The 24,913-nt window shown below is 38.2% G+C and overlaps 2 protein-coding genes across 2 annotated transcripts in view; both read right to left on the bottom strand.

Moving 5' to 3' along the window:
* The window catches only part of LOC139819413 (FAD synthase), a 233,604-nt gene that overhangs the window by 97,215 nt on the left and 111,476 nt on the right, over positions 1 to 24,913 (bottom strand). Inside the window, exon 4 of the mRNA XM_071788730.1 lies at positions 16,435 to 16,681. Coding sequence (XP_071644831.1) covers positions 16,435 to 16,681 — 247 coding nt within the window. The remainder of the gene's footprint in view (positions 1 to 16,434; positions 16,682 to 24,913) is intronic.
* On the bottom strand, positions 4,192 to 10,024 carry LOC139819418 (uncharacterized). The gene is made up of 2 exons (XM_071788736.1): positions 7,512 to 10,024; positions 4,192 to 5,228 (listed from the first exon to the last, which is right to left on the bottom strand). The coding sequence occupies exon 1, from the start codon at positions 9,662 to 9,664 to the stop codon at positions 8,633 to 8,635; it is 1,032 nt and encodes a 343-aa protein (XP_071644837.1). The 5' UTR covers positions 9,665 to 10,024; the 3' UTR covers positions 4,192 to 5,228; positions 7,512 to 8,632.

The raw sequence follows: 24,913 nt of genomic DNA, 5'->3' as shown, positions 1-24,913 counted from the left end.
GAATTCTGCTTGTTCGCCGTGGAACACGCATACCTTCCACTTGTTATCTGCATTAAAATAAAATATAACTTTATGTTCCTTGTTACTCGGGTGTGTTGATTGCGCTACGCTCCCTCTCCTCTTCCAACCGCGATTAATCAAAGAAACCCACGCCTGAGAATACTGCGATCTCGTGTATCGTGGTGCGAGGAATCAGAAACTGGCGCCCAACATTTACAACATAAAAATATTCAGTCGAGCTACCGTCTGGGTTTCGGAGAGAAGTATCGCGAGTTATAAAGAGATCTTTAGTGAATAAAGCGACGACGCGCTCCTTCAAGGCCGGCGAGACCATGAAGACATTGTCGTTGTCGTCACAACTTATGATGATTACGCGCAAGAGCTAAAAGAAAAATTAAGAGCGACACAACGAGTTGCAAAGAAACATTTGCGAAATGAAAAATCTAAAGCCAAGGAGACGTACGATAAGAAGACGAAAAAAAACCAATTTCCGAGTCGGAGACAAAGTTCTCTTGCACGATGAAACGGTGCGTAGAGAGAGATCGAAAAAATTAGAATACCCGTAGATAGGACCGTACGAAGTAATTGAAAAACACTCAAACGTCAATTCTTCTTCTTCTTATGACGCCGTCTCCTTTCGAAGGTTGGCGATCGAAATGGCCAACATAGTCTTAGATACGGCCATGCGAAAGATGTCCACTGAAGTACAGCCAAACCATCTTCTGATATCTTTCAGCCAGGAATTTTGGCGCCTGCCGATGAATCTCTTCCCTTGAATCTTGCCTTAGATGATCAGTCGCATGAGTTCGTATCTTTCTCCTCGCATCAGGTGTCCTATATATCTCGTCCTATATAGACGTCAATTACACAATCAAAAAGGGACGGAAAACGACGCGAGTGCACGTAAACAGGATAAAGCCTTTCATAGAACAATAAAAGCAGCGCAAAAAAACAAAAACAAGCAATAGAAAGTAGGCGATAGTAAAAAATAAGAAAAATAAAATAATAAGTACTTACCGAACATCAAGCACGGCGAACCATCCGCACCACACGTTGACTGGTGGCCACATCCACCGAGACCTCCAAAGGCATGATGGGCACCCATGTGCCCGGGGGTGTTAAGGCCACCTCCACGTAGGAGGTAGGGGGCGACGTCGGCCCCGAACCCAAATTCGCCGTCACCCGCGCACTAGGCGCGGCACCAACACTCACGGCGCCCGCACGAGCAGCGCGTAGCCAATACGTGCGCCAGCACGCGTGGCACGTCGACGGAACAAAATAGAGGTCACACCGTATGCACCTCATCTTGCAATTATATAAGTTAGCGCAAACAAATAATGTGCTCAGATCTAAGCCTCAAGAGCAACTAAACGCGCGAGAAAAAAATTCAGGAGAAGGCATAACCAAGCCAAGGAAAATTCGAAGAAAAGTAACATGAGTCCTTATCTTACAGGACGCTGATCGTCGTCCAGCACTTCGCGAAAAAAGCGAAACCCGAAACAGCACCATCGTACGAGATACGACAATTCAGCAGGGAGCCGGGAATATACTTTGAAAGAACCGGACAATTGCAACAGGTAGAAGCTACATGGAAACTAGCAATTAAAATCGACGTAGCAACCCTAGGACATCGATATCACCAACTTCAAAAGGTTTTTCAGCAAACCGAAAAATTATGCGAAACGATACTCGCAACGGACACGCAGCAGACGTGCAAAAATATTCTCCACATCCCGAGAAAAAATAATTTTGACTAATCATATATAATTGTATATGATTATGTATAGAATCATAAATGAATATATATGAGTATATTTATGATCATGTATATTTACATCTTGCTCCTTGTATGATTATATATGGATCCATTATATGATTAGATCTGACCATTCCCATGCTGATATGACTAATATATTCTAATTCGTATGAGTAGGTACAGATTCATGTATGATTAGACCTAATCAAGCCTGACTCATACCAGACTGTATATGAATTCATATATGACTATATTTAAATCTATGTATGATTCTATTTAATCATGACTGGCTAATATGAACTCGCACCTGACTATATGTAAATTTATATATAACTAGATATAATCCATATACAGGGTGTCCGAAAAATCGCCTACTCCACTTCGGTGATTCGGGACCCAAAAACAAGCAAAAAAGTTCATACAAACATAGGTCCGGAAATGAGCCGTTTCTGAGTTATAGCCACTTTTATGTTCAAAAATCGTAATTTAGAATCCGCTTGACATCCCTCTTTCTTAATTATTTCTTAAATTAAAAATTTTTATTTTTAAATATCAGCTAATTCATTAAAACTTAAACGATCCATTGATGAATACGGAAAGATTAGATACAATCTAAAAGTAGTAAGGTGTTGTTAAATAATAATTTGAAACTTATTGAAAAGCCGTGATTTACTTACTGATTTTGAATAGGCGTGAAAACAACTGATTTCAAGTAGCCGTGAAAACAACTGATTTCTTTTAAAAATAATGTAATCGTATTTACGAATATTAAAAAATTGAAAAAAAATAAAAAAATTAAAATTAAAAAAATTAAAAATATTTAAAAATAAAAATTTTTAATGAGAAATAATTAAGAAAGAGGGATGCCAAGCGGATTCTAAATTACGATTTTTTAACATAAAAATGGCTATAACTCGGAAACGGCTCATTTCTGGACCTATGTTTGTATAAACTTTTTTGCTTGTTTTTGGGTCCCGAATCACCTCCCAAAGTGGAGTAGGCGATTTTTCGGACACCCTATATAATTGTGCGTATTTAGATCTGACCATTTCTATGCTGATATGACTAATATATTCTAATTCGTATGAGTAGGTACAGATTCATATATGATTAGACCTAATCAAGCCTGACTCATACCTGACTGTATATGAATTCATGTATGACTATAGGATATATATATCAAAACCTTCGTATGTAAGCAAATGACGTTCAATATTATTGAATTCTATATTTGTTATGTATTTACCTAAAAGCTCATATATAGCTTTTTGATCTCATATTCCATTGTACATTACATTATTAGCGTTACGTTCCCATTCAATGGCACGGACTTTTCAAAATTAGTACTCCTTGAGCAATAACTAGATTATTGACAATTTCTTGACCCAAGTGTTTATTACCATGCACACATTTTGCAATAAATCCGTTATAATTCTCGAAGGAAAAGCTGACGTCGCCCAGAATGGACCCCATCTTTCGGCGCATAGTGTCAAATGTATAAGTTGATGAGTATTACACGTTAATTCTCTGTCACCGTACAGTTTTTCAAATTGTTTTACAAATAATTTAAGTAAAATATCTGATTGTTTAAGATCAAACTGTGTAATTTGATTTTGAAGTAAATTAAACAATGCTATAACTAACATCATCCAGTGCTGAAAATATTCATTAGGCAAATGATCAATAAGAGCTAAGAGAATAAAATAACAAAAAATTGTAATTTTCGGATGCATTATAAAATTGATAATATGTTAAAGGTCTTGATAATCGACAAAATGATTGAAGTGGTCGTATACTTGTGATAAAATTATCAATATCTTTACTCTTTTTTTTTTTAATATTCCAAGGACCTTTTTTATCAAACCACAATTTAATAAGTTGTTTTACTATCCCAAAACGAACTGAGTGTATGAACTCAGGTAAAACACATGTTCCAATATCAATCAGCGGCACACAAAACAATCTACTACTACGGAAAAGACTACGGAAAAATATAATTTTTAATCCAATTATTTGTTACATTTTTGTAGAATTAAATTATAATGTTAAAAAACTATACAGTATCTATGTCTGACACCTTCCGTACATCTGCTAACAATAAGTGTAACATATGTAGTACAATACAAAACGTCTTTATTAATTAACGTTGTAGCACAGTACGTAAGGTGACTGACTCAAGATCCAGGGGTTCCAAGTTCAAATCCAGCGGTGGTCAGCAAATTTTCCAAGTACAATATAAATTTAATTAATTAAGCTTGCACATAATATAAAGATTTTCGGCAATAAAATAATTTTTAACGAGAAAAATAAATTTTATATTTTTATATTTTAATGCTCAAATATGAATAGATATGACCGTCTATATGATTAGATATGACCGTCTATATGATTTTGTATGAGCATGCATGGTCAGACCTGGCCAATTTTCGGATCTGATCATATTGTTACGCTCCGTTCGCTATTCGTGTCGCGCGCACTCACGAACGCGTCCGCGTACTTCCGGGATCGCAGAAATAACCACTCTCGTTATACAAAAAGGAACTCGGGTTTATTTAAACTCAGAACGGAATACAAGAAAGTTCTGGGAAACCGGACCGAACGATTCGAGTCACCAGATCAATCTGACAGGCGGTAATTAAATCAATAATTCTATGCGTCCCCGTTGTCAAGAGACGCGCTTCGGCTTGAAACTTCTGCGGAGCGAAGCCAATTTCAGCCAACGAGAACGAACGTCTCGGCACGGGCGAGCGGGCGTAACACTGTCCCCCCTCTTCAGATTGTCGTCCCGACAATCCGGAGGGGCAGTTTCCTGACTGGGCAAACTTTTCTGTACGATTCCAGGGTACCGGGACGGCCCCCTGCCCTACCCTGGGCTGCTGCCACAGGTTACCGGGCACCGGCCCCCTGCCCTACCCTGGGCTGCTGCCACAGGTTACCGGGCACCGTCCTCTTCTCGGTCCCAACCGTACTCTGGAAGTCCAGGATCATGTCCTCTTCACGGCTTCCTGCCCTACCCTGGGCTGCTGCCACAGGTTACCGGGCACCGTCCTCTTCTCGAGTCCAGGATCATGTCCTCTTCCTCATGGAGCGAGTCCCCAATCGACATTTTCCGAAAGAAGATACTCTCTCCCCCCTGCCGACTCCAGGGCGACACCTCATCAATTCCCTCGCAGGAGATCTCGCCTCCCAACACAGGCCTCTTCCTCTCAGCTCCCGAAGTCGTCGGAGATGTCGCTGCTCCTCTTCTAAATCTTCGGACAAGGGGGGGGAAGCTTACCGTGGACCCAACGTCTCGAAAGACTCCCCAAGTCCCTGCCTCGGCATTTGCCCTATGTCTCACGGAAAAACCACGGATCAAACAACCGTGAGAGAGGCAGTCTTATCCTTCGCCGGTATTAGGTTCGGCAACAAGCCAGCTCCCAAGATGTCCAACTCGGTGAGGAGTTACAACCGCTTCGGCTTCCGTAAATATCTAAGAACAAAATAACACGCGCAGTAAACAATGCAACACAACAATCTTAATTTCTACCGTAATTAACCTTCCCCGCAAATTATTACACCCAACCTAGTCCATAATATCCCTATCAAACTCTAATGTCTTTCGGAAAAAGAAGCCAACCTATCCGCATGCACAATTTTCTTCTTATGTCTCACAGATCTTTGAATACAATAGACCACATCATTCAACTTTTTCACTATTAAGAAAGGTCCTTCCCAATTGCTCTGCAATTTAGGGGCTCTACCTTTCATCCTACGAGGATTATAAAACCAAACTTTCTCCCCTTCTTGAAAAAGAGTTTGCCTGGCCTTTCGATCATACCAAGACTTTGCTCGTGAAGACTTTAATCCATACGTTCCCTAACGTTGGAATGGATCTTGTCCAACTTCTCTTTCAAATTCCCAATAAAACCTTCAACTGACTGAGATCCTCCCCTCGGAGGACTTCCTAAAAGCAGATCTAACGGCAACCTAAGATCTCGGGCAAAACACAGCTCGGCGGGAGTTACTCCAGTAGTCTCGTGTTTAGAAGATCTGTAAGCCAATAAAAACATAGGGACCCAGCGATCCCAATCTTTCTGATTTTCAGAAATATACTTCGCCAAATAATTAACAATAGTCTGATGTTGCCGCTCGACTTGTCCATCCGATTGCGGATGTAGAGCAGTTGTTCTCGTTTTCCGAATTCCAAGGAGATTCATCAATTCCGCGAAAAGTTTGGACTCAAAATTCTTCCCCTGATCCGTATGGACTTCTAAAGGGACCCCGTGTCTAGAAATGACTTGATTAACGAAGACTTCTGCCACTGTACTTGCCCTAATATTCCTGAGAGGAAAAACTTCTACCCATTTGGTGAAACAGTCAACAATGACGAGGAGATATCTATTTCCGGAAGTAGTAATAGGAAGAGGGCCAAGTATGTCCATTTGTAATCTTTCGAATGGGGCCCCAACATTATAAATTTGTAATGGAGACTTTCCCTTCCCCAAAGGGCCTTTTTTTGACACACAAACTTTGCAAGTTTTGCACCATTCCTCCACATTTTGTTTACAGGTAGCCCAATAAAACCGCTTTCGGATTTTTTCAAGAGTTTTATTGACTCCAAAGTGTCCTCCAGAAAAAGAATCATGCGCTTCTTCTAGAATCTGGTTAACACGGTTTCGAGGAACAATAAGCTGAAAAATACTTGACTTAAGATTCGGTGCTTCCCATCTCTTATAAAGAACCCCATCCTTTAAATTCAAAGCATCCCAATAAGACCAATATATTCGGGCGGAGACATTTCCAGCGGGTATTTCAAAACGAGACGGACGTATTCCCGTTTCCTTTCCGCGGTAAATAAAAGCAATGCTAACGTCCTCTAATTGCTCCTTGCGCCAATCTTGAAGAGTTTCTCCTATGAGAATAATACGAGCGACTGATTTTCTTGATTCTTCAATCTGCCTTCTCTCCACTTTGACACAATATTCGCAACCAAATGATTCACATTGTCGTCTAGAAAGCCCATCGGCATTCTTGTGAATTAAACCTTTGCGATGAATAATCTCGAACTCATATTGCTGGAGTCTTTCCAGCCAACGCGCCAATTGCCCTTCTAAGTCTTTAAAGGACATCAACCACCTAAGAGAAACATGATCCGTACGGATCAAGAACTTCCGCCCTAGAAGATAATGCCGGAAAAATTTAATAGAATCGACTATCGCCAAGAGTTCTCGACGAGTAACGCAATAATTCCTCTCAGACTTACTAAGTACACGACTGAAATAAGCAATGACTTTTTCTACTCCCTCTTGCTTTTGTGAAAGGACTGCGCCAATTCCAATATTCGAAGCGTCAGTGTCCAAAATAAATTCTCCCTCCCCACTCGGGAAGGATAACATTGGAGAAGAAGATAACATTCGTTTCAACTCTAAAAATGCACTTTGACACTTCTCGTCCCAAGAAAATTTAACCTGATTTTCTGTTAGAGCATATAAAGGTTTGGCTAAAGAAGAAAATCCTTTTACAAATTTCCGATAATATGAGCAAAACCCTAGGAAACTTCGAAGCTGCTTCTTGTTATGTGGAATCGGCCAATCCTTCACAGCAGAGATCTTTTCCGGATCTGTAGTAACACCTCCTGAAGAGACTATATGTCCCAAATATTTTACTTCCTTTGCAAAGAGAATACACTTTTTAGGGTTTACTTTAAGATTAACAGAACGTAACCGTGAGAGCACGTTCTTTAAATTCTCTAGCATTTTATTAAAATTTTTACCGAAAATTATTACATCGTCCAAATAAACCAAACAAATTTTATATAATAATCCTCGCAATACTTTTTCCATTAAACGCTCAAAGGTAGCAGGAGCGTTACACAGCCCAAAAGGCATTACAGTGAATTGCCATAATCCACGTCCAATAGAAAAGGCAGTCTCTCCCTATCCTCAGGACGAATCTTTACCTGCCAATAACCACTTTTAAGATCCAGAGTGCAAAACCAAAAGTTTCCCGAAAGCTGATCGAAAATGTCATCTATTCTAGGCAAGGGAAACGAATCTTTTTTAGTTATTGCATTTACCATTCTATAATCGACGCAAAATCTCAACGTTCCATCTTTTTTTCTTACCAAAACAGCAGGAGAAACCCACGGACTTTGTGACTCTTCTATGACCCCTTGCTTTCTCATTTCCTCAATAATCTTTTCTACTTCCCCTCGCATTCGTAAGGGAATTCGACGAGGAACCTGCTTGATGGGAGAAGAATCTTCTAAATTGATGACATGTTCGACGACTCCACAATTACTAGCAACAATCTCCTCGGAAAATACATCCTGATACTCCTCTAAGAAATCCGTAAAAATTTCTTTCTGAACCTTATTTAAATTTGAGGAATTATTAGTATAGAGTTCTTTCAAGAATGGAGCTCTTTCGGAAGAAACTTGAATTCGAGAACAACTCAAAACCTTTTCTTTATCGGATTCCGAAGAAATAAAAGCAAATTCAAAAACATTTTCTAAATTTATCTTCCTTAAGAAATCTACACTTAATAAACAATCATCATCCATGTCTATTACATACATAGGAATTTCCACGAAATATTTTCCCAAGAGAACTTTTGCCATGACCTTAAATTCGATGGGAACTACCTCTCCAGTGGGATATCTAAGAGAATTGTCCTTAATCTGAATGATGTGCTTGCCCTCTCTAACCATTCTTCTACTAAGAATCGAAACATCCGAACCCGTATCTATCTTGAAACAACACTCGTTACCATCCAACATCCCCTTATAACTAAAATAATTTGAACTTGACTTTATTCGATTAACAGAAAAAGTTTGAGAACAATTAACACTCGGGGTAATGCCCACTTCAGTTGTTCTTCCCCCGCCGAGAGCAACTAAACCGAGTTTTCCTTGTTCTCAGGACACTCAAACCGGAAATGTCCCTCCTTTCCACAATTCCAACACTCCTTTGTTCTATTCCAATCCCTCCGCTCATAACCATAACCTTTCTTTCCTCTTTCTTCGACTTTTTCATCTCCGTCCCCCTTTTCATTACTCTTCACGCCCCTATCCTTCCCCTTCTCAAATCGCTTCTCAAAATCCCTCCTTCTTTCAAAATTTCCTCCCTGTATAATTTTGACGGCCTTTGCCCTCTCTATGGCCAACTTCAGCGAGGTAATCCCTTCTAGCTGAAGAGTCCTTCTAACAAATCCGTCCGAAAGGGAAGAAACAAATTGAGCGCACGCGATCTTGTCTCGAACCGCGTAGGGACACTCAGGATAAGCTAATCGAGAGAGTCTTTCCAATTCGTGACCGAAAGTAGCTAAATCTTCCCCGAATCTTTGCCTTCTGTTCGTAAACTGAGTATAATAATTTTGCGAAAGTTGCCCCTCACCGAAACGTAGTTCTAATTTGGACTTTAGTTCTTCGTAACCTAAATTCTCTAAATTTTCTACCGATTCTAGGACAGAACGCGCTTTTCCTCTTAAGCACGACGCTAAAGCTACGGTTTTGATCGCATCGTCCCATTGATTCGCGCGTGCGATTAAATTAAATTGCGAGAAAAACTCTCGCAACGGAACCACACCGTCAAACGTGTCAGGTTTAAGTTTATATCCGATTTCACTGCGCGCGCCGTTTCCCACACCAACGGCTTCTACTTCCGGACCGCGATTCGCTCTAATATTGGAAGGACTTAGCTGTGTTTCCTGAGAAGGCAACCGGTCTCCCCGTAAAAATTGGAGCTCCTCATCGTGCCGGCGAAGCATTGCGGCGAGTTCCTCATCACGTTGCGCCTGCTCCTCGCGCATTTGCCGCATCTCCTGTAGCACGGCTTGGAGAGCTGCCGTCTCTGAAGCTGCCGACTCCGTCGCAGGCTCCGAAGAGTCCACCAGGCGTCTCTTTCTCGTCGCAACTAGCGTCGTCATGGCACACACACTCACACGCGCGATCCCGGACGAGCCCCCAAAAAGTGTTACGCTCCGTTCGCTATTCGTGTCGCGCGCACTCACGAACGCGTCCGCGTACTTCCGGGATCGCAGCAATAACCACTCTCGTTATACAAAAAGGAACTCGGGTTTATTTAAACTCAGAACGGAATACAAGAAAGTTCTGGGAAACCGGACCGAACGATTCGAGTCACCAGATCAATCTGACAGGCGGTAATTAAATCAATAATTTTATGCGTCCCCGTTGTCAAGAGACGCGCTTCGGCTTGAAACTTCTGCGGAGCGAAGCCAATTTCAGCCCACGAGAACGAACGTCTCGGCACGGGCGAGCGGGCGTAACAATATAAACAATAATGTATGATCATATATAATTAGTCAAAATTATTTTTTCTCGGGACGATAGAGAAAGATAATGAAAAATTACTTAGATGAAAAATTACTTAGAAGATAATTAAATAATAAACGTGGTTTAATAGATGCGATCGGCACGATCAGCAAAACGCTGTTCGGCACTATGGATGCCGACGACGCAAAACACATACAGGAGCAGCTTGAACTGATATAAAATCAGCAACAGACTCTACGGCACACCGCGAAGAATCAATTAAAGGTGATAAATGCCACAATAGGCCACATAGAAGCCTTAGAAAAATCATTATATTATAACGAACAACTACTGACGAATGTCACGATACGAATACAGCAGGAAACAGCCATGTACGCCAAAAGAGAAACAATAGACGAACAGTTATTACTAATAACTACAATTACAGAAGATCTAATAGAAGACATGAAAGACACGATATATTACCTCACATATTCGCGAGAAGTCATACTCACTCGTTTATTACCGATAGAAAAAATAATAACAGAATTAAAAAAGGCGACGTCACAATTGACGCGAGGATCTCATTTCCCATTTAAAGTTAGACTAGAGAATTGGAACGATATACAAAGTTACGTAGAAATTAACGCGTATTACGATAACCCGAACATTTATACGATAATCAAATTTCCCGTGGTAGCATACCCCGTGTATGAAATAATAAGAACACCATTACCTGTCCACAACCACGCAAATATTTTTACATTTTTAAGAACTACTCACAACATATTAGCAATAGATAAAGAGAATCATAATTATATAACGCTAGAGGAACGCGATTTAAACGATTGTAAACGAAACGGAGTAAAACATATATGTAACCGAAACTACCCGGTATACTTTATAAAAACCGACGCACCATGCGAGGTGCAAGTTTATGTAAAAATGCCAGGATATGTAAACACCTGCGAAAAACGTCAAATAATGTCAAACGTAACCTTATGGATAACAGTAATCAAACCACAAACGTGGCTATTCTCAACGCCGAAAAAAACAAAAACTAACGATTCAATGTAATGACCAGGCAGAACAAAAAATAGAAATAGAAAGAACAGGGGAACTAAGTATAAACAAAAAAAATTAATGGAATTAAGTCTAGACACAAGCGACATAAATAAAGAGTTGGATAAATCCCAAGACACCCTCATAAAAAATCCCTATGTCATATATCCCGTAGGATCGACCCTTACATTAATAACTATATTAAGCGTAATAGGAATAAAAGTATCAATAGGGGTATTCAAATAAGTTAAAGTTTAATGGTTTGACAGGTTATGTCGGGTTAAAGTCGAGTAAAAAGTTAATTAATTAACTTTGGGCGCGCTACTCTTTAAGGTTATGCAAAATACATAAGTGACTCATTAACCTATCACATTAATCTTTGGGTTAAAAATTTAAAAATTAACTTTTTACTCGACTTTAACCCGACATAACCTGTCAAACCGTTAAACTCTAACTTATTTGAATACCCCTTATGTAATAAAAAGAAACAAGAAACGAGCAAGCGCCCGACCGCACATACAGGGCGACCCAGCAATGCTATATTAGAAGATAAGAAAAATGTAACAGCAGAAAATAATAAAGAAAAAAACCACTCTAATAAAAATAGGAGTAGGATAAGCAACGAAACCTTATAACGAAAACTACAGACCTTAGTTTCCTTCTCTCAAAGGGGGAAGGATGTTGCGGCCCCAATTAGTATTACGAAATAGATTAAGAAACACTTGTTTAAAGAAAAGATGTTATTGTAAATCAAGACCAAAAAACAATGAAAAATGAAAGCAATGAGTTGCGCGATCGGCCTACATCCGATCGAGCAACTCAGCGAATCCGAAGGACGGACGACCGAACAAAAAGGAACGAGAAGAGAGGACACCCAGGCAATCGGAGTCGGGCAGCGACGAACGGGTCTCGTACGGAATAATTGTAAACCAAAGTTGATTAAAGGGTCTATTTATTTAAAAGTGTCGTGTGTTATAATCCCTATTTCCGCCTTCCCTGTGGACCGAAAGAACCCGGTGCCTCTCCCAAAAAGAGACACAACAGTGCGTTCGGCTCGCGCCACGCGCTTCAGAGCGTGTATCTGCGAGCAATATTCTTAAGCATCTAGTTGCGTCCTTCCTTAAACCGACCCCTGTGGTTAGCCTTTTCTTTGCTTCCCAGATTTTTTTATTCTAATCCCGGGATTGGACGTAACAGTATCTTCTTAGGAGATTTTCCAATAGAAACCTTTTCTGAATAATCAAGTTATTATGCCATGTAATTCCACAAGAATCAATATAACGCACGTAAACATATTAAATTGCTCGGTCGTCAAGTTTTTGCAGAAATGGCGAGAAACAATATAAATGTTCGTAGGCACCTTCCTTCGACGTCCTCTCTGACTGGTGTAGAAATGGTGATACGATTTCTTATACTTAAATAACCGCGTATCTATTACTTATAATGCACTCGTATCGACAACTTCTCTCGCTTCTAGAAAATTCTAATGGCGGAAGGCTCAAGACGTGATTCGCAAAAGATGCTTACACAACGAACGAAAGTACTCGAATGTCCGGATCGCCGGGCTGCACGCTCGCGCCTGCGCTTCCCCACCTTTTCCCTCCATCACGTGATGCACGCGTGGGTCAAGAATCGGTGCGCAGTGTTACCAGGTCACAAGCTCTAGCTAGTGACAAAGCAGGCATGACCCGCCCTCTCGTGTGTGTTCATAGAACCGTTTAGTACCTCTTTTCCGAAATTAGATGGCTGGAGCTCTCTCTCTCACTTACCGATAGTAATGTGCATTTCAAACACCAGTGTCCCTACCTTTTTGTTATACCCTGTGCAAATGTCGGATCATCTGATAGATGGCATTCAATGCGATCCGTTTCTCATATTTAAAATATAACAAACGATGGTATAAGAATGGTATATAAATCAAGTGTACGGTACAACTTAATCAGTTGTATCGAAGCCCATAATATCGGAGCTTATAATAAAGTGGCATACAATTTTGAATTAAATCGATATATTTATGGTTTTATAGTATTTTACATCCCTTCATGATTTTTAATTATATCTGAGCAGATCTGAATATATTCGGTAAATAATTATATCTTGGCAGATCAAATTATATCTGTTCAGATCTGGCCAGATAGAGACAATTTGCAAATTGTCCCGGGAAAAAAGAATTAGAGTTACAGATCTAGCCAGATCTGATGAGCCAGATTTGGTCATATCTCGGTAGATCTAATTCTTTTTTTCCGGGTTGACATAGAAAACTAAAAAAAAAAAAAAACATTTTTATCTTCTTTTCTACCCCTATTTCATATATAATTCTTTAAAATTTAGTTAATTAGACCTAGCTTTATACGCGATCAAAGATCCATATCAAGGGACACGGTGGTGTCTCGCGCCAAGTGCACGCGAAGCAAGACCGCACCGTGACTCTTTTGTAATGTGTGTGCGTGTGTGTGCGTGTTTGTGTGCGTGTGCGTGTGCGTGTGCGTGTGCGTGTGAGTGTGAGTGTGTGTGAGTGTGAGTGTGAGTGTGAGTGTGAGTGTGAGTTGAGTGTGAGTGTGAGTTGAGTGTGAGTGTGAGTGTGAGTGTGAGTGTGAGTGTGAGTGTGAGTGTGAGTGTGAGTGTGAGTGTGAGTGTGAGTGTGAGTGTGAGTGTGAGTGTGAGTGTGAGTGTGAGTGTGAGTGTGAGTGTGAGTGTGAGTGTGAGTGTGAGTGTGAGTGTGAGTGTGAGTGTGAGTGTGAGTGTGAGTGTGGAGTGTGAGTGTGAGTGTGAGTGTGAGTGTGAGTGTGAGTGTGAGTGTGAGTGTGAGTGTGAGTGTGAGTGTGAGTGTGCGTGTGAGTGTGAGTGTGAGTGTGAGTGTGAGTGTGAGTGTGAGTGTGAGTGTGAGTGTGAGTGTGAGTGTGAGTGTGAGTGTGAGTGTGAGTGTGAGTGTGAGTGTGAGTGTGAGTGTGAGTGTGAGTGGGAGTGGGAGTGGGAGTGGGAGTATGTGAGTGAGTGAGTGTGTGTGTGTGTGTGTGTGTGTGTGTGTGTGACACTGCCGTGTCTTTTAAAATTTAATATCGATACTTTCGCATTGAATGAAAAATCCCCTAAAATTCAAAGCTTAAGGTGATCCTAAAACCATGATCCTAGCCGGTTTTTTTCTTAGCACTAATCTGTTAATTGGCTTTATAGAAATGCAAAATTATTGTCTAGAATTAAAGTACGCATCAAAATCTAGGTCATGGTGGTCGAATTTATATCGAAAACAAAAAAAATTAATATTTTTTGTTATACGTGACGATACACCACATATAAATTCGACCACCATGACCTAGATTTTGATGCGTACTTTAATTCTAGACAAGAAATTTGCATTTCTATAAAGCCAATTAAAAGATTAGTGCTAAGAAAAAAACCGAAAAAAACCGGCTAGGATCACGGCTATAGGATCACCTTAACTAGATATAATAGAAAAACTGTTTCTGGGGTCAAATATTCTTTTATCGATAAATTCGAATTATGACAGCTGTGACAAAAAATTTTGTTCGATAGCGTAACTTTGATCAATCGTATCTCGGAAAGTATTAATCGGAGAATGACCAAAAAATTTTCATTTTGTAGGTAATTTTATAATAAAATATTCGATCTGTTCATATTCCGCCGTAAGTGCAACTGTTGGCCTACCAACTTCGAATCAAAACAAAATTGTACCTCTAAGCTCTAACAGAGATGTATGGAGTGAATAATTTATTATTATTAACGTTAGATATGTCTTGAAACGACTATGCAAGAAAAAGATCTCAAGAATATTTTTAAGTTTTTATGATTTTCTTAAGTATTTTTAATTTATCAATTGTTATAAACAATTTCACCCATATTTTGATGGTTGTAAAAAATGTTTTATATTTTGCGAATTCAAATCTCCAGCAAAATTGAAAAAATTTGTAACCGTTTAAATTTACATTTTTTTAGTTAATAAATGTTTAAATAATTATTTTAGAAAAAATCATAAAAAATTAAAAATATTCGTCGAATCGAGGAATCGAGAAATTCCTCTTACATAAATCGTCTCAAGGCATATTTAATGTTAATAATAATAACAATTTATTCACTCCGTAAATCTCTGTCAAAGGTACAATTTTGTCTTGATTCAAAGTTGGCAAGCCAACGGTTGCACTTACGGCGGAATATGAAGAGATCGAATTTAGAGAATAAAATTATCTATAAAATAAATTTTTTTTTATTATCCTTCGATTAATACTTTCCGAGATATGACTGATCAAAGTTACAATATCGAACAAAAAAAATTGTTTTGTCACATAGCTGTCATAATTCGAATTTATCAATAAAAAAAATGTTTAACCTCAAAAATAGCTTTTCTATTATATTTAGTTAAGTCTTGAATTTTTTAGAATTTTTCATTCAATGCTGAAGTACCAATATTGAATTTTACAACTATCCGGAGCACCGATATTGAATTTTACAGCTATTTTTGCGAATTCGCAGAGTCACTTTCCGATCGCGCGACTTCGGGCGCCACTCACGCCTAAGCTATTGATTTTAGAGAAATGCCTTTGCGTATTTTTTTATAGGAAATATAATTTTCTACAAAATTGTTTATGTGTAATTTTGCTGTATCTCGAACGGTTTTCGCAGCGTTTCGAGTAGATCAGAAGGGGTCAATTTTTTATGGTTTTTATTTTTTTTTTTTTTGCAAAAACGAGCGGGGTTGACGAACCACAAAATTGATATGTTTATATCAGTGTCATTTACTATCGAATGGCACATAAATTAAGCTTCCAAATTCAAATTCGATTTAAGTCTCAAATAATCCGTAACTTGACTGGCCTACAATCAGCATCAAGGAATGTGAGGAATGTGAATGTGGTTACACTGATTGCACTGACCAAAGCGGTATGAACGCGTTTTGAGGGACAAACTGGCTTTGCGAATGTGAGTGCAAACGCGTGTCCGACTGGAATCAATTTCTTGCTGAGATCTCGCCGAAAAAATTCACATTTTTGACATGTGAGATTTCGAGATCTCAGTATTGACTGCAATCTTAGCCAGATTGATCACAATCGAAAGCTCGTACCAATGTTATGTTAGAAAACTGTCGTCAGATTTTTGATCGCAGTTTTCTTTTTTCAGATATTTGATTCGGAAAATCGATCGGCCTGAAAACTCCGGATAAACATGTACTTGGCGTCGCGACGCTACCGCGTCGCTTGATAATATAAGTGTTATCTTGCTTCAAATGCAGACATAATATTCCAGACTGCTACAGGATTTACGCTAATCCATAGTGAGAAACACAATAATAATTTCTATTGTAAGTCCAACATTAAAATATAAATTTAAAAAAAATATATATATATACCTGTAGAATCAATGTTGATAATCTTGCAAGAATTGGGAACAATAGCAAGTCGTTTTATTTCATGCTGACCAGGAATCAATCGAGTGTATATATCAAATAACTCCTGATGTAATTCAAGTTTCAATTCAAAAGCCTTTGCTACAGCCTCATAAGTTACATCATCATGAGTAGGTCCAACACCACCAGATGTAAATACAGCGGAATACTGCTTTGATGCATTGCTTATTTCTTTAGCAATATCGTCCACCTAATAAAGATTTAAATTTTAAAAACAATTTATGCATTTACGTAAAAGTGTGCATTTTAGACATTTTGGGGAGCACGCAGGGACCATTAAATTTATTTTTTTTTTACTCAGTATCTCTTGCAGAATCTGAGAAAAAAGGTAAAAAAAATCGTAGTGTCCAGGAAAAGTTTTTATACCGCCCTTGTGAAAAAGTACACTCAACTTTGATGGTTAACACCCAAATTTGAGTGTTAACTCTCAAATTTGGGCGTAAGTTCAGTGTTTGTCATCAAAGTTAAGTGTCAACACTTAAATTTAGGTGTAGATTGAGTGTTGACCAGGTTTAGGTAAGTTGTGAGTTTAATCCTCAATGATGAGTGTATATTGGGAGTTTATTCTCAATGATAAGTGTAGGTTGAGGATTAAGCCTCAATGTTTAGTGTAGGTTGGAGATTGATCCTTATCGTTGGATGTTGGTTTGGTGTTAACAGGGTGTTAACCTTTAATGTTCTATATCGATTTAATCAGTGTCGCCATGATCCCTTTATCGTTGGGTGTCGTTATTTAAGGGACCACCGCTCGATCTCTCCTGGTTCGCCCGCCGACTCGAGCAGACGTCTCGCAATTAGAATTCTGTGGAGAAAGTTCTCGCGTATTATCGAGCACTCGGATTCCGAGCGAATGGATCATTCCCGGCGCCTGTGACGACGCTTCGGATTACACCCGGGAATCAGCGGGACCGGTGAGATTGCCCTCCACAGTAATTGGTGTGTAAACAGCGACGGTAAAGCCGCGGGTGCCGCGTTTCGTCTCGCCCCGACCAGCCGTCCTCAGATATCGCGTACGCGTAGCGGTTTTCGGGTTGGCATTGGCCGGTGCAAATCGTCGGACGCGACGTACGCCGGATGCGGCGAAACCCTTATAAAAAAGTACACTCAACTTTGATGGTTAACACCCAAATTTGAGTGTTAACACTAAGCTTACGCTTAAATTTAAGAGTTAACACTCAAATTTGGGCGTAAGTTTAGTGTTTGTCATCAAAGTTAAGTGTCAACACTTAAATTTAGGTGTAGATTGAGTGTTGACCATTAAGGTAAGTTGTGGGTTTAATCCTCAATGATGAGTTTATATTGATGAGAGTTTATTCTTAACTTTTGTTTAAAAAATTCTTTTATTTGCCTAATACTTTTTGAGATATTCAAGGAAACTTGGTAACTTCTTCAATATTTAGCTTATGATATCTTGATAATTGTTTGCCAGAGGAAAAAATGGTACAGAGGACTTTTTAACTTAATTTTATTAAGTTAAAAAGTCCTCTGTACCATTTACCCCCCTTTCGAACCTTTCAACTTTTATCTGAAACACTTTTCCAATAAACCAATACTTTCTGAGATAATTGGTGGAAATAATTGGCACACGAAATAAAACCATTAAAACCTTATTATATATATATATATATATATATATATATATATATATATATATATATACGAATGTTCTGTCGGCATGTGTGCATATGTCTAAATCGCTTTCCTTTAGTGTTAAGTAATTTCTGTTCTCTTTATTTATGGCTAATAGGGTGTGTGAGATTTTAGGAATTATAAATATGTTTTTTGCCTGGTCAGGACGAAGTCAGGGGAAACCCTGATGGAGGTCCGTAGCGATTCTGACGTGCAAATCGATCGTCGGAACTGGGTATAGGGGCGAAAGACTAATCGAATCATCTAGTAGCTAGTTCCCTCCGAAGTTTCCCTCAGGATAGCTGGCACTCGGCCGTTCCGCACGGAACGCGCGCGAGTCTCATCTGGTAAAGCGAATGATTAGAGGCCTTGGGGCCGAAACGACCTCAACCTATTCTTAAACTTTAAATGGGTAAGGATCTTGATCAAATTTTTGACATACATATATACATATACATATATATGTTACAGTTAAAACCCGAAATCCGTCAAAACCCGAATTTACTGGTAAATTCTAGTTTTAACTAAGTCCTTTCGGTAATTCGCGTTCTAACTGAAAGAATTTAGTTAAAACTAGAATTGACCGAATGCTTTAGTACATTCGCGTTTTAACTGAAATAATTCAGTTAAAACTAGAATTAACTGACCGTTTTAGTAAATTTGCGTTTTAACTAAAATAATTTAGTTAAAACTAGAATTGACTGATTGCTCTTAGTGAATTCGCGTTCTAACATGTCGCCGGCGCGCTTGTCAATTGTTTACGTGCAGTCGTGCAAGTCAGATGTGTTCGGATGTTCTTTCTGCGCAGACATTGGCGATGAGTGACAAAATGGAATGTGAGAATTTGTCCAGAAAAAGCTGGAAATTGCGTTTCCTCGAGGAATTGCTAACTTTAGAAAGGAAAGAAAGTCACTATAATGTGATAAAAAGAGATGAATACGATAAGTTATTAGCGGAGACTGAAGAAGCTAAAGCTGCAATAAAGAAAACGCCTTTGCAATACCGAAGAGTTAAAAGATTTAATGTTTTTGAAATCGGTGGAACGAAAAAGTTAATTTCAAGAGGCGAACCAGTCAAGTATTATTTGCCAGCAGAAGAAATATACGACGTCATAGAAAGTGCGCATATAGCTGTAGGACATGGAGGTCGAGACAGAATGAAGAAGAAAACATCGAGAAAATACGCCAATATAACTAATGAAATGATAAATATTTTTTTATCAATATGCGAAACTTGTCAACAAAAAAGAAGCAAGCGCAAGAAAGGTTTGGTTTCTAAGCCGATCCTTCATTCAGAAGTGAATAGCCGTTGTCAAGTAGATTTAATCGACATGCAATCTCAGGTTGATGAGCAATTTAAATTTATTATGGTTTACCAAGACCATTTAACGAAATTTATCTTACTGCGAGCGCTCCAGAGCAAAAGAGCTGAAGAAGTTGCTTTGCAATTTACTAATATTTTTTTGACATTTGGAGCTCCCTGTATTTTACACTCTGATAATGGTAGAGAATTTGTCAATTCTGTCATAGAAAAGTTATTTACATATTGGCCGGAGTTAAAAATTGTTCACGGAAAGCCAAGACATAGCCAAAGTCAGGGTTCAGTTGAAAGAGCCAACCAAGACATAGAAAACATGTTGGCTTCATGGCTGAAAGACAACAATACCACCAAATAGTCGAATGGTCTTAAATTTGTACAATTTATGAAAAATAGAGCACTTTATTTTGGAATCAAACAATCACCTTATAAAGCAATGTTTGGAATTGAACCAAGAGTTGGACTGACGACATCATCATTGCCATCTGATATGATTACAAATATCCATGATGAAGATGACCTTCAGAACATAATCAAGCAGATGAATACAGAGCACGAAAAAACTGAAATAGTTGAAGAAGTACAAGAAGATGAAACGGAGGCGATGCTAACTACAATATCGTCAAACATCTCCTTAGCCAGGAAGGAAGCCAAAGAAAATTTGGAGAAACAGGCCCAAAGAATGAAATTGATTTCCGATGCAATTCATCTTCCGGTTGATATAGGAGGTAATATCATTATACCCATTCCAGATTTCGACAGAAGAAAGGCAGACTTACGAAATCTCATAGGTATCGTTCTTGAAAGAAATGAAGATGGATTATACAAAATTGGCATAAAGGACGGAATTCTAAATAAATTATATTGCAGGTAAGTTTGGTGAATTTCCAAGCCGATTAATAATTCAGAAAATATGTTACATTAATATTTTTTTCAGATCTGAATTTGATATATTGAATATTGAAATCTCCTCAAATATTCTTGACTCAAGAACAAGTGCCGAAACAGGAAATTTCCTTGAGAACTGCAGCTAAAAAAGGCGCCGTTGGTACAGGACAAGGCTTTGTCCGCTGTGCTTGCACAAAAAATTGTACTTCAAAGCGTTGCTTTTGTATGAAAAAGAGCAATCTTTGCAACTCTAAATGCCATAACAGTATGCCTTATAAGAATAAGTAGTTTTTGAGTTATATAAAACTATTTTTTAATTTCTAATTTCATCCAGTTATTCGTAGCATTTAGTTTTAAAGGTGAAAGATACAGTATTATATAAAAAAATATTATTATTAGATATTATTACTTATTAAGTTTATTACTTATAATATTATTACTTATATAATTACTTAAATTAAAATTTTAACTTCACTAACAATTTATTTTATAAAAATATTGTTTGAAATGTTTCTCTTCTCTCCTATATAATCAACATAATAAAAATGTTTGTTACGGAATAAGTTACAAAACCAATATAACCTGACCGCAATGATAATAAACATCATCAATCAGCATTATTTCAATATAATTATAATGCAAGAATCTTAATTTTGAAGTGAAACTTCTTTAGGCACGGTAGTAAGTTCGATTCGCGACACGAAAAGGTGTAACGGAAGTGAAACTTCTTTGGTACGGTAGTAAGTTCGATTGTGCGACACGAAAAGAAAATTGACCATAGCGTACGCGTGGCGACGGTTCTTCTTCTGGCACGAAAATTATGCGACACAAAGTGTAACGAAATCGACCAATAGGCGTACGAAATGAAACTTCTTTGGTACGGTAGTAAGTTCGATTATGCGACACGTAAAAACGTCACGAAATAGTGTCACGAAAATTCGACCAACAGGCGTACAAAGTAAAACTCCTTTTGGATCGGTAAGTAAATTCGATTTTGCGACTCGAAAACGCGTCACGAAAATTCGATCAAGCGTACGGCACTGGCGAGACGGATATAGTAAGAACTGCGTGTAACACTATATTTTCGAGTTGCGGGCGGCTTGGAGTGACTATAATTCCGTTGCATTGTTTTTGTATTAATTTCAGAAAAGTTATGGCAAAGCCTTGCCTTCAGAAGTTTCACTTCTAACGCGCGTGGCGACCACGCGTTCATTTTTTTTTATTTAGTGAATATTATACATGTGTTACGTCCAAACACCGAAATCGCTATGTAGGTTAGTGACGCGCTTTAAACACTTAAATACTTTTAAAGCGCGTCACTCACACACACACACACACACACACACACACACACGTGCGCGGGGGGGAGTGCATGGGGGCCTTCGGCTCCTCCTCCCGCACCCACCTCCGCCGGTAGGCAGCGTAGACCTCGCTTTAGGAATTTCGCGTTTTGACTGTAAGAGAAACACGTTAGACCGCGAATTTACTAAAGCAGTCGGTTAATTCTAGTTTTAACTAAATTTTTTCAGTTAGAACGCGAATATACTAAAGCACTCGGTCAATTCTAGTTTTGACTAAATTATTTCAGTTAGAACGCGAATTGCCGAGCTAGCTTACTAGTTAAAACTAGAATTTACCAGTAAATTCGGGTTTTGACGGATTTCGGGTTTTAACTGTAACATATATATTTTTTAATTGTAACTATAACTTTTTTATATTCCAAAATGTGCAAATATCTTAAACACGTAACAAAACAATTAATTTCATGCTTTATGTATAAAACGAATCTCTCGAGTAAGTACCGCAAAAATTTTCTCGTTAAGATGGCGCGTTTGTGATGGCTAAATAAGCGATATCTTTGGCTGTTATAAGTGAAGTAAATTGTATACGTGAAGCAATTTCGCGTATCATTTGTATGTTTTTTCGATAATAATCTTTTATCTCGGTCCATATCAGACTCCGGATGACAGGGAAATATGACATATGTAGATATAAATGGCATATGTATAAACGTTTTACAGCATCCGGTCCGCTCTTGAGAATAGCGATAAACGTTCGCATCTTATTGTCACTTTCTGCATCCTGGATAGTTTAGCTTCTGGTTAAACTGCAGTAACATGTTTCCTTTATACTCCTATTATCATTTTTATACTGGCTCTTGTAGCAGTGAAAATTAATTACTCAGATTTCTCTGCGTTTATGTTTATGTGATTTTAAAAATATCGAAAAATCTAATAACATTTAAAAAATAATGGTACAAGCATTTGAAGAAGAAATTACTACTAATTTATTTGTAAACTCCATCCCTCATTAAAACTGTGAAAAAAATTCGGGTAAAAACGTATACATGTGTTACAATTTTCACTACGCGTGGACTTCTTCTACTGAAGTCGGACACAAATGTCCTTTTTACTACTGCGAAATTTCCGTAGAAAAAGACAAATATATATAAACATATTGCATAGTGTGTGGTGATGTTCTCTTTTGCGGGTATGCATTATCGGCGGAAGCAAATTGAGAACATTTAAATATGGGGTTTATTCTCTTTGGGTGTTACTTTCATTTGAAGGTTCATATTTTTAGAGTTTATACCATCATTTTGATGAATTAACCATTAATTGAAGGTTAACCTTCAAATGATGGTTAACCTTCAATTGGCGGTCCGAAATCACACCCAACTTTAAGGGTTTTTCTATGGTGTTTTTTTAACGGTTAATACGAAAGTTGAGTGTATTTTTCCATAAGGGAAAACTTGGTGTTGGCGGTCGGTGGGGGCATGAGGAGCCTCGCGACGACATATCCGTGCGCTGCTAGGATCGGCCTCCTGGGGATCGCAACCGCGGGGTCGCGAGATCGTAGATATCGCGGCATCCGGTCGTAGATAGAGTTTCGCGTATTTGAATTTTTCGCGTGGTAACGAGCGTCAGCAACCTGCTCTCGGGGTTCGCGTCGGCGTTCCTTTATCGTGCGTCGCCGGAGAGTGGTCCTGCGGGGTACCTGCCTACACGCTGCGTAGAAACCAGCGCTGCGTCGTCATTCGCGATTTGTGCGAAACGATTATTGGTCATCGCGTCAATATAGAATTGTTGTCTTCGTCTTTGTGTTATTTGTGATAAGGGTGTCGCGAGGGATTTCGAATTTCGATATCGCGTCGACGTTACCTGCGAACATCGCGAGCGACCGACCGACGTTCTTAGTGCGTCGCATTTCTTGCGAGCGAGCTCAGGCGCACCCAGCAGGGCGCTGCCCCATAAAGTCTGTTGAGAATACTCGTCGATTCCCTTCTCGCGATACAAATTAGTTACTTTGCGTTATTAGTGATCAGTTAGATTTAACCCACTCGGCATGTTATGTTGCTGAAATAACGAAATATTCGGAAATAGTACAGAAATATTTCGTTAACATTTCATTTGTAACTATGCATCTAAAATATTTCAGAAATGTACCTACATCATGTTTTTTATGATATTGCATTAACAATATTTCTGAAATCTTTCAGAAAGTTGTTTACAATATTTGTAAGTGTCTGTAATATTGCAAAAAAATGTAGCAGATGCAATATTTCAGAAATATTTCTGAAACATTATAAAAGTAATATTACGTTTGCATTGCACAAATAATATTTTTGTAACATATCAAACGCAACATTGCATTTAAAATATTTCTGAAAAATTTCTGAAGGATTGCGTAGGTAATAAAAAATTGAATTGCAGACAGTGAATTTCTACAATATTGCAGAAGAAATATTGCAGATGTAATGGTTTAGAAACATTTCTGATACATGATAAAACTATTATTTACATTTAAATTGCACGCGTTATATTTTTGAATGTTTCACATACAACATTGCATTTGTAATATTTCCGAAAAGTTGCTGACAGACTTTAGAACTTATAAAAAATTAAATTTATTATTATATAATTATTACATTTTATTGCATTTTTTCTCTTTTATAATATTAAGAATTTTCTGATATTCCAAATTTTGTCATATGGCATTTTTAATATAAAATATAAAATACTTAATAATATTTAATATAAATTAATATTCGACGTTGACTGGCAAAAAAAATTTATTCGTATATCTGTATTGTTAATATTGTTATGCGATAGCTTTATGGTCACCAAAATAAGCAAGTATAAGAAAGAAAGGAGCGTTAAAGTCAGAGAATCACCACTATCCTGTTCGATCATCGATGTCAAGCAACAAGGCGCCGGTATACTACTTGGATGGGTGACCGGCTGAGAGAGCGGATTTCTTTGGACAAATGCGCGGCGGCTATACGCACATGGCTTAATATATTTTTTTTGTTCCGGTAACAAAATATTTCATTTTTCACATATCAACAAATAGTTTTTACGTCAGTAACAAAATTTTGTTTGCTAATACAAAACATTTTTCTCAGTGTAAAATGTATTTGAAATATCTCTTAAGTGTTTCTACAATATTTCGTAGATATATTTCAGAAATATTTCAGTAATATTACCGAAATCTTTCAGCAAAGTTGCATTTGAAATAATTGTGCCGATTGAAACATTGCAGAAATGTTGCAGAAACGGTCGTGAAATATTTCTGAAATATTGATGAA

This window comes from Temnothorax longispinosus, chromosome 9 (genome assembly GCF_030848805.1).
Source record: "Temnothorax longispinosus isolate EJ_2023e chromosome 9, Tlon_JGU_v1, whole genome shotgun sequence".
In the NCBI taxonomy this organism is placed as follows: Eukaryota; Metazoa; Arthropoda; class Insecta; order Hymenoptera; family Formicidae; genus Temnothorax; species Temnothorax longispinosus.
This window is presented reverse-complemented; position numbering and strand designations above follow the sequence as displayed.

Coding starts and splice junctions, on each gene's coding strand:
- LOC139819418 (XM_071788736.1), bottom strand. CDS start 9,664: ATGACGACGCTAGTTGCGACGAGAAAGAGACGCCTGGTGGACTCTTCG.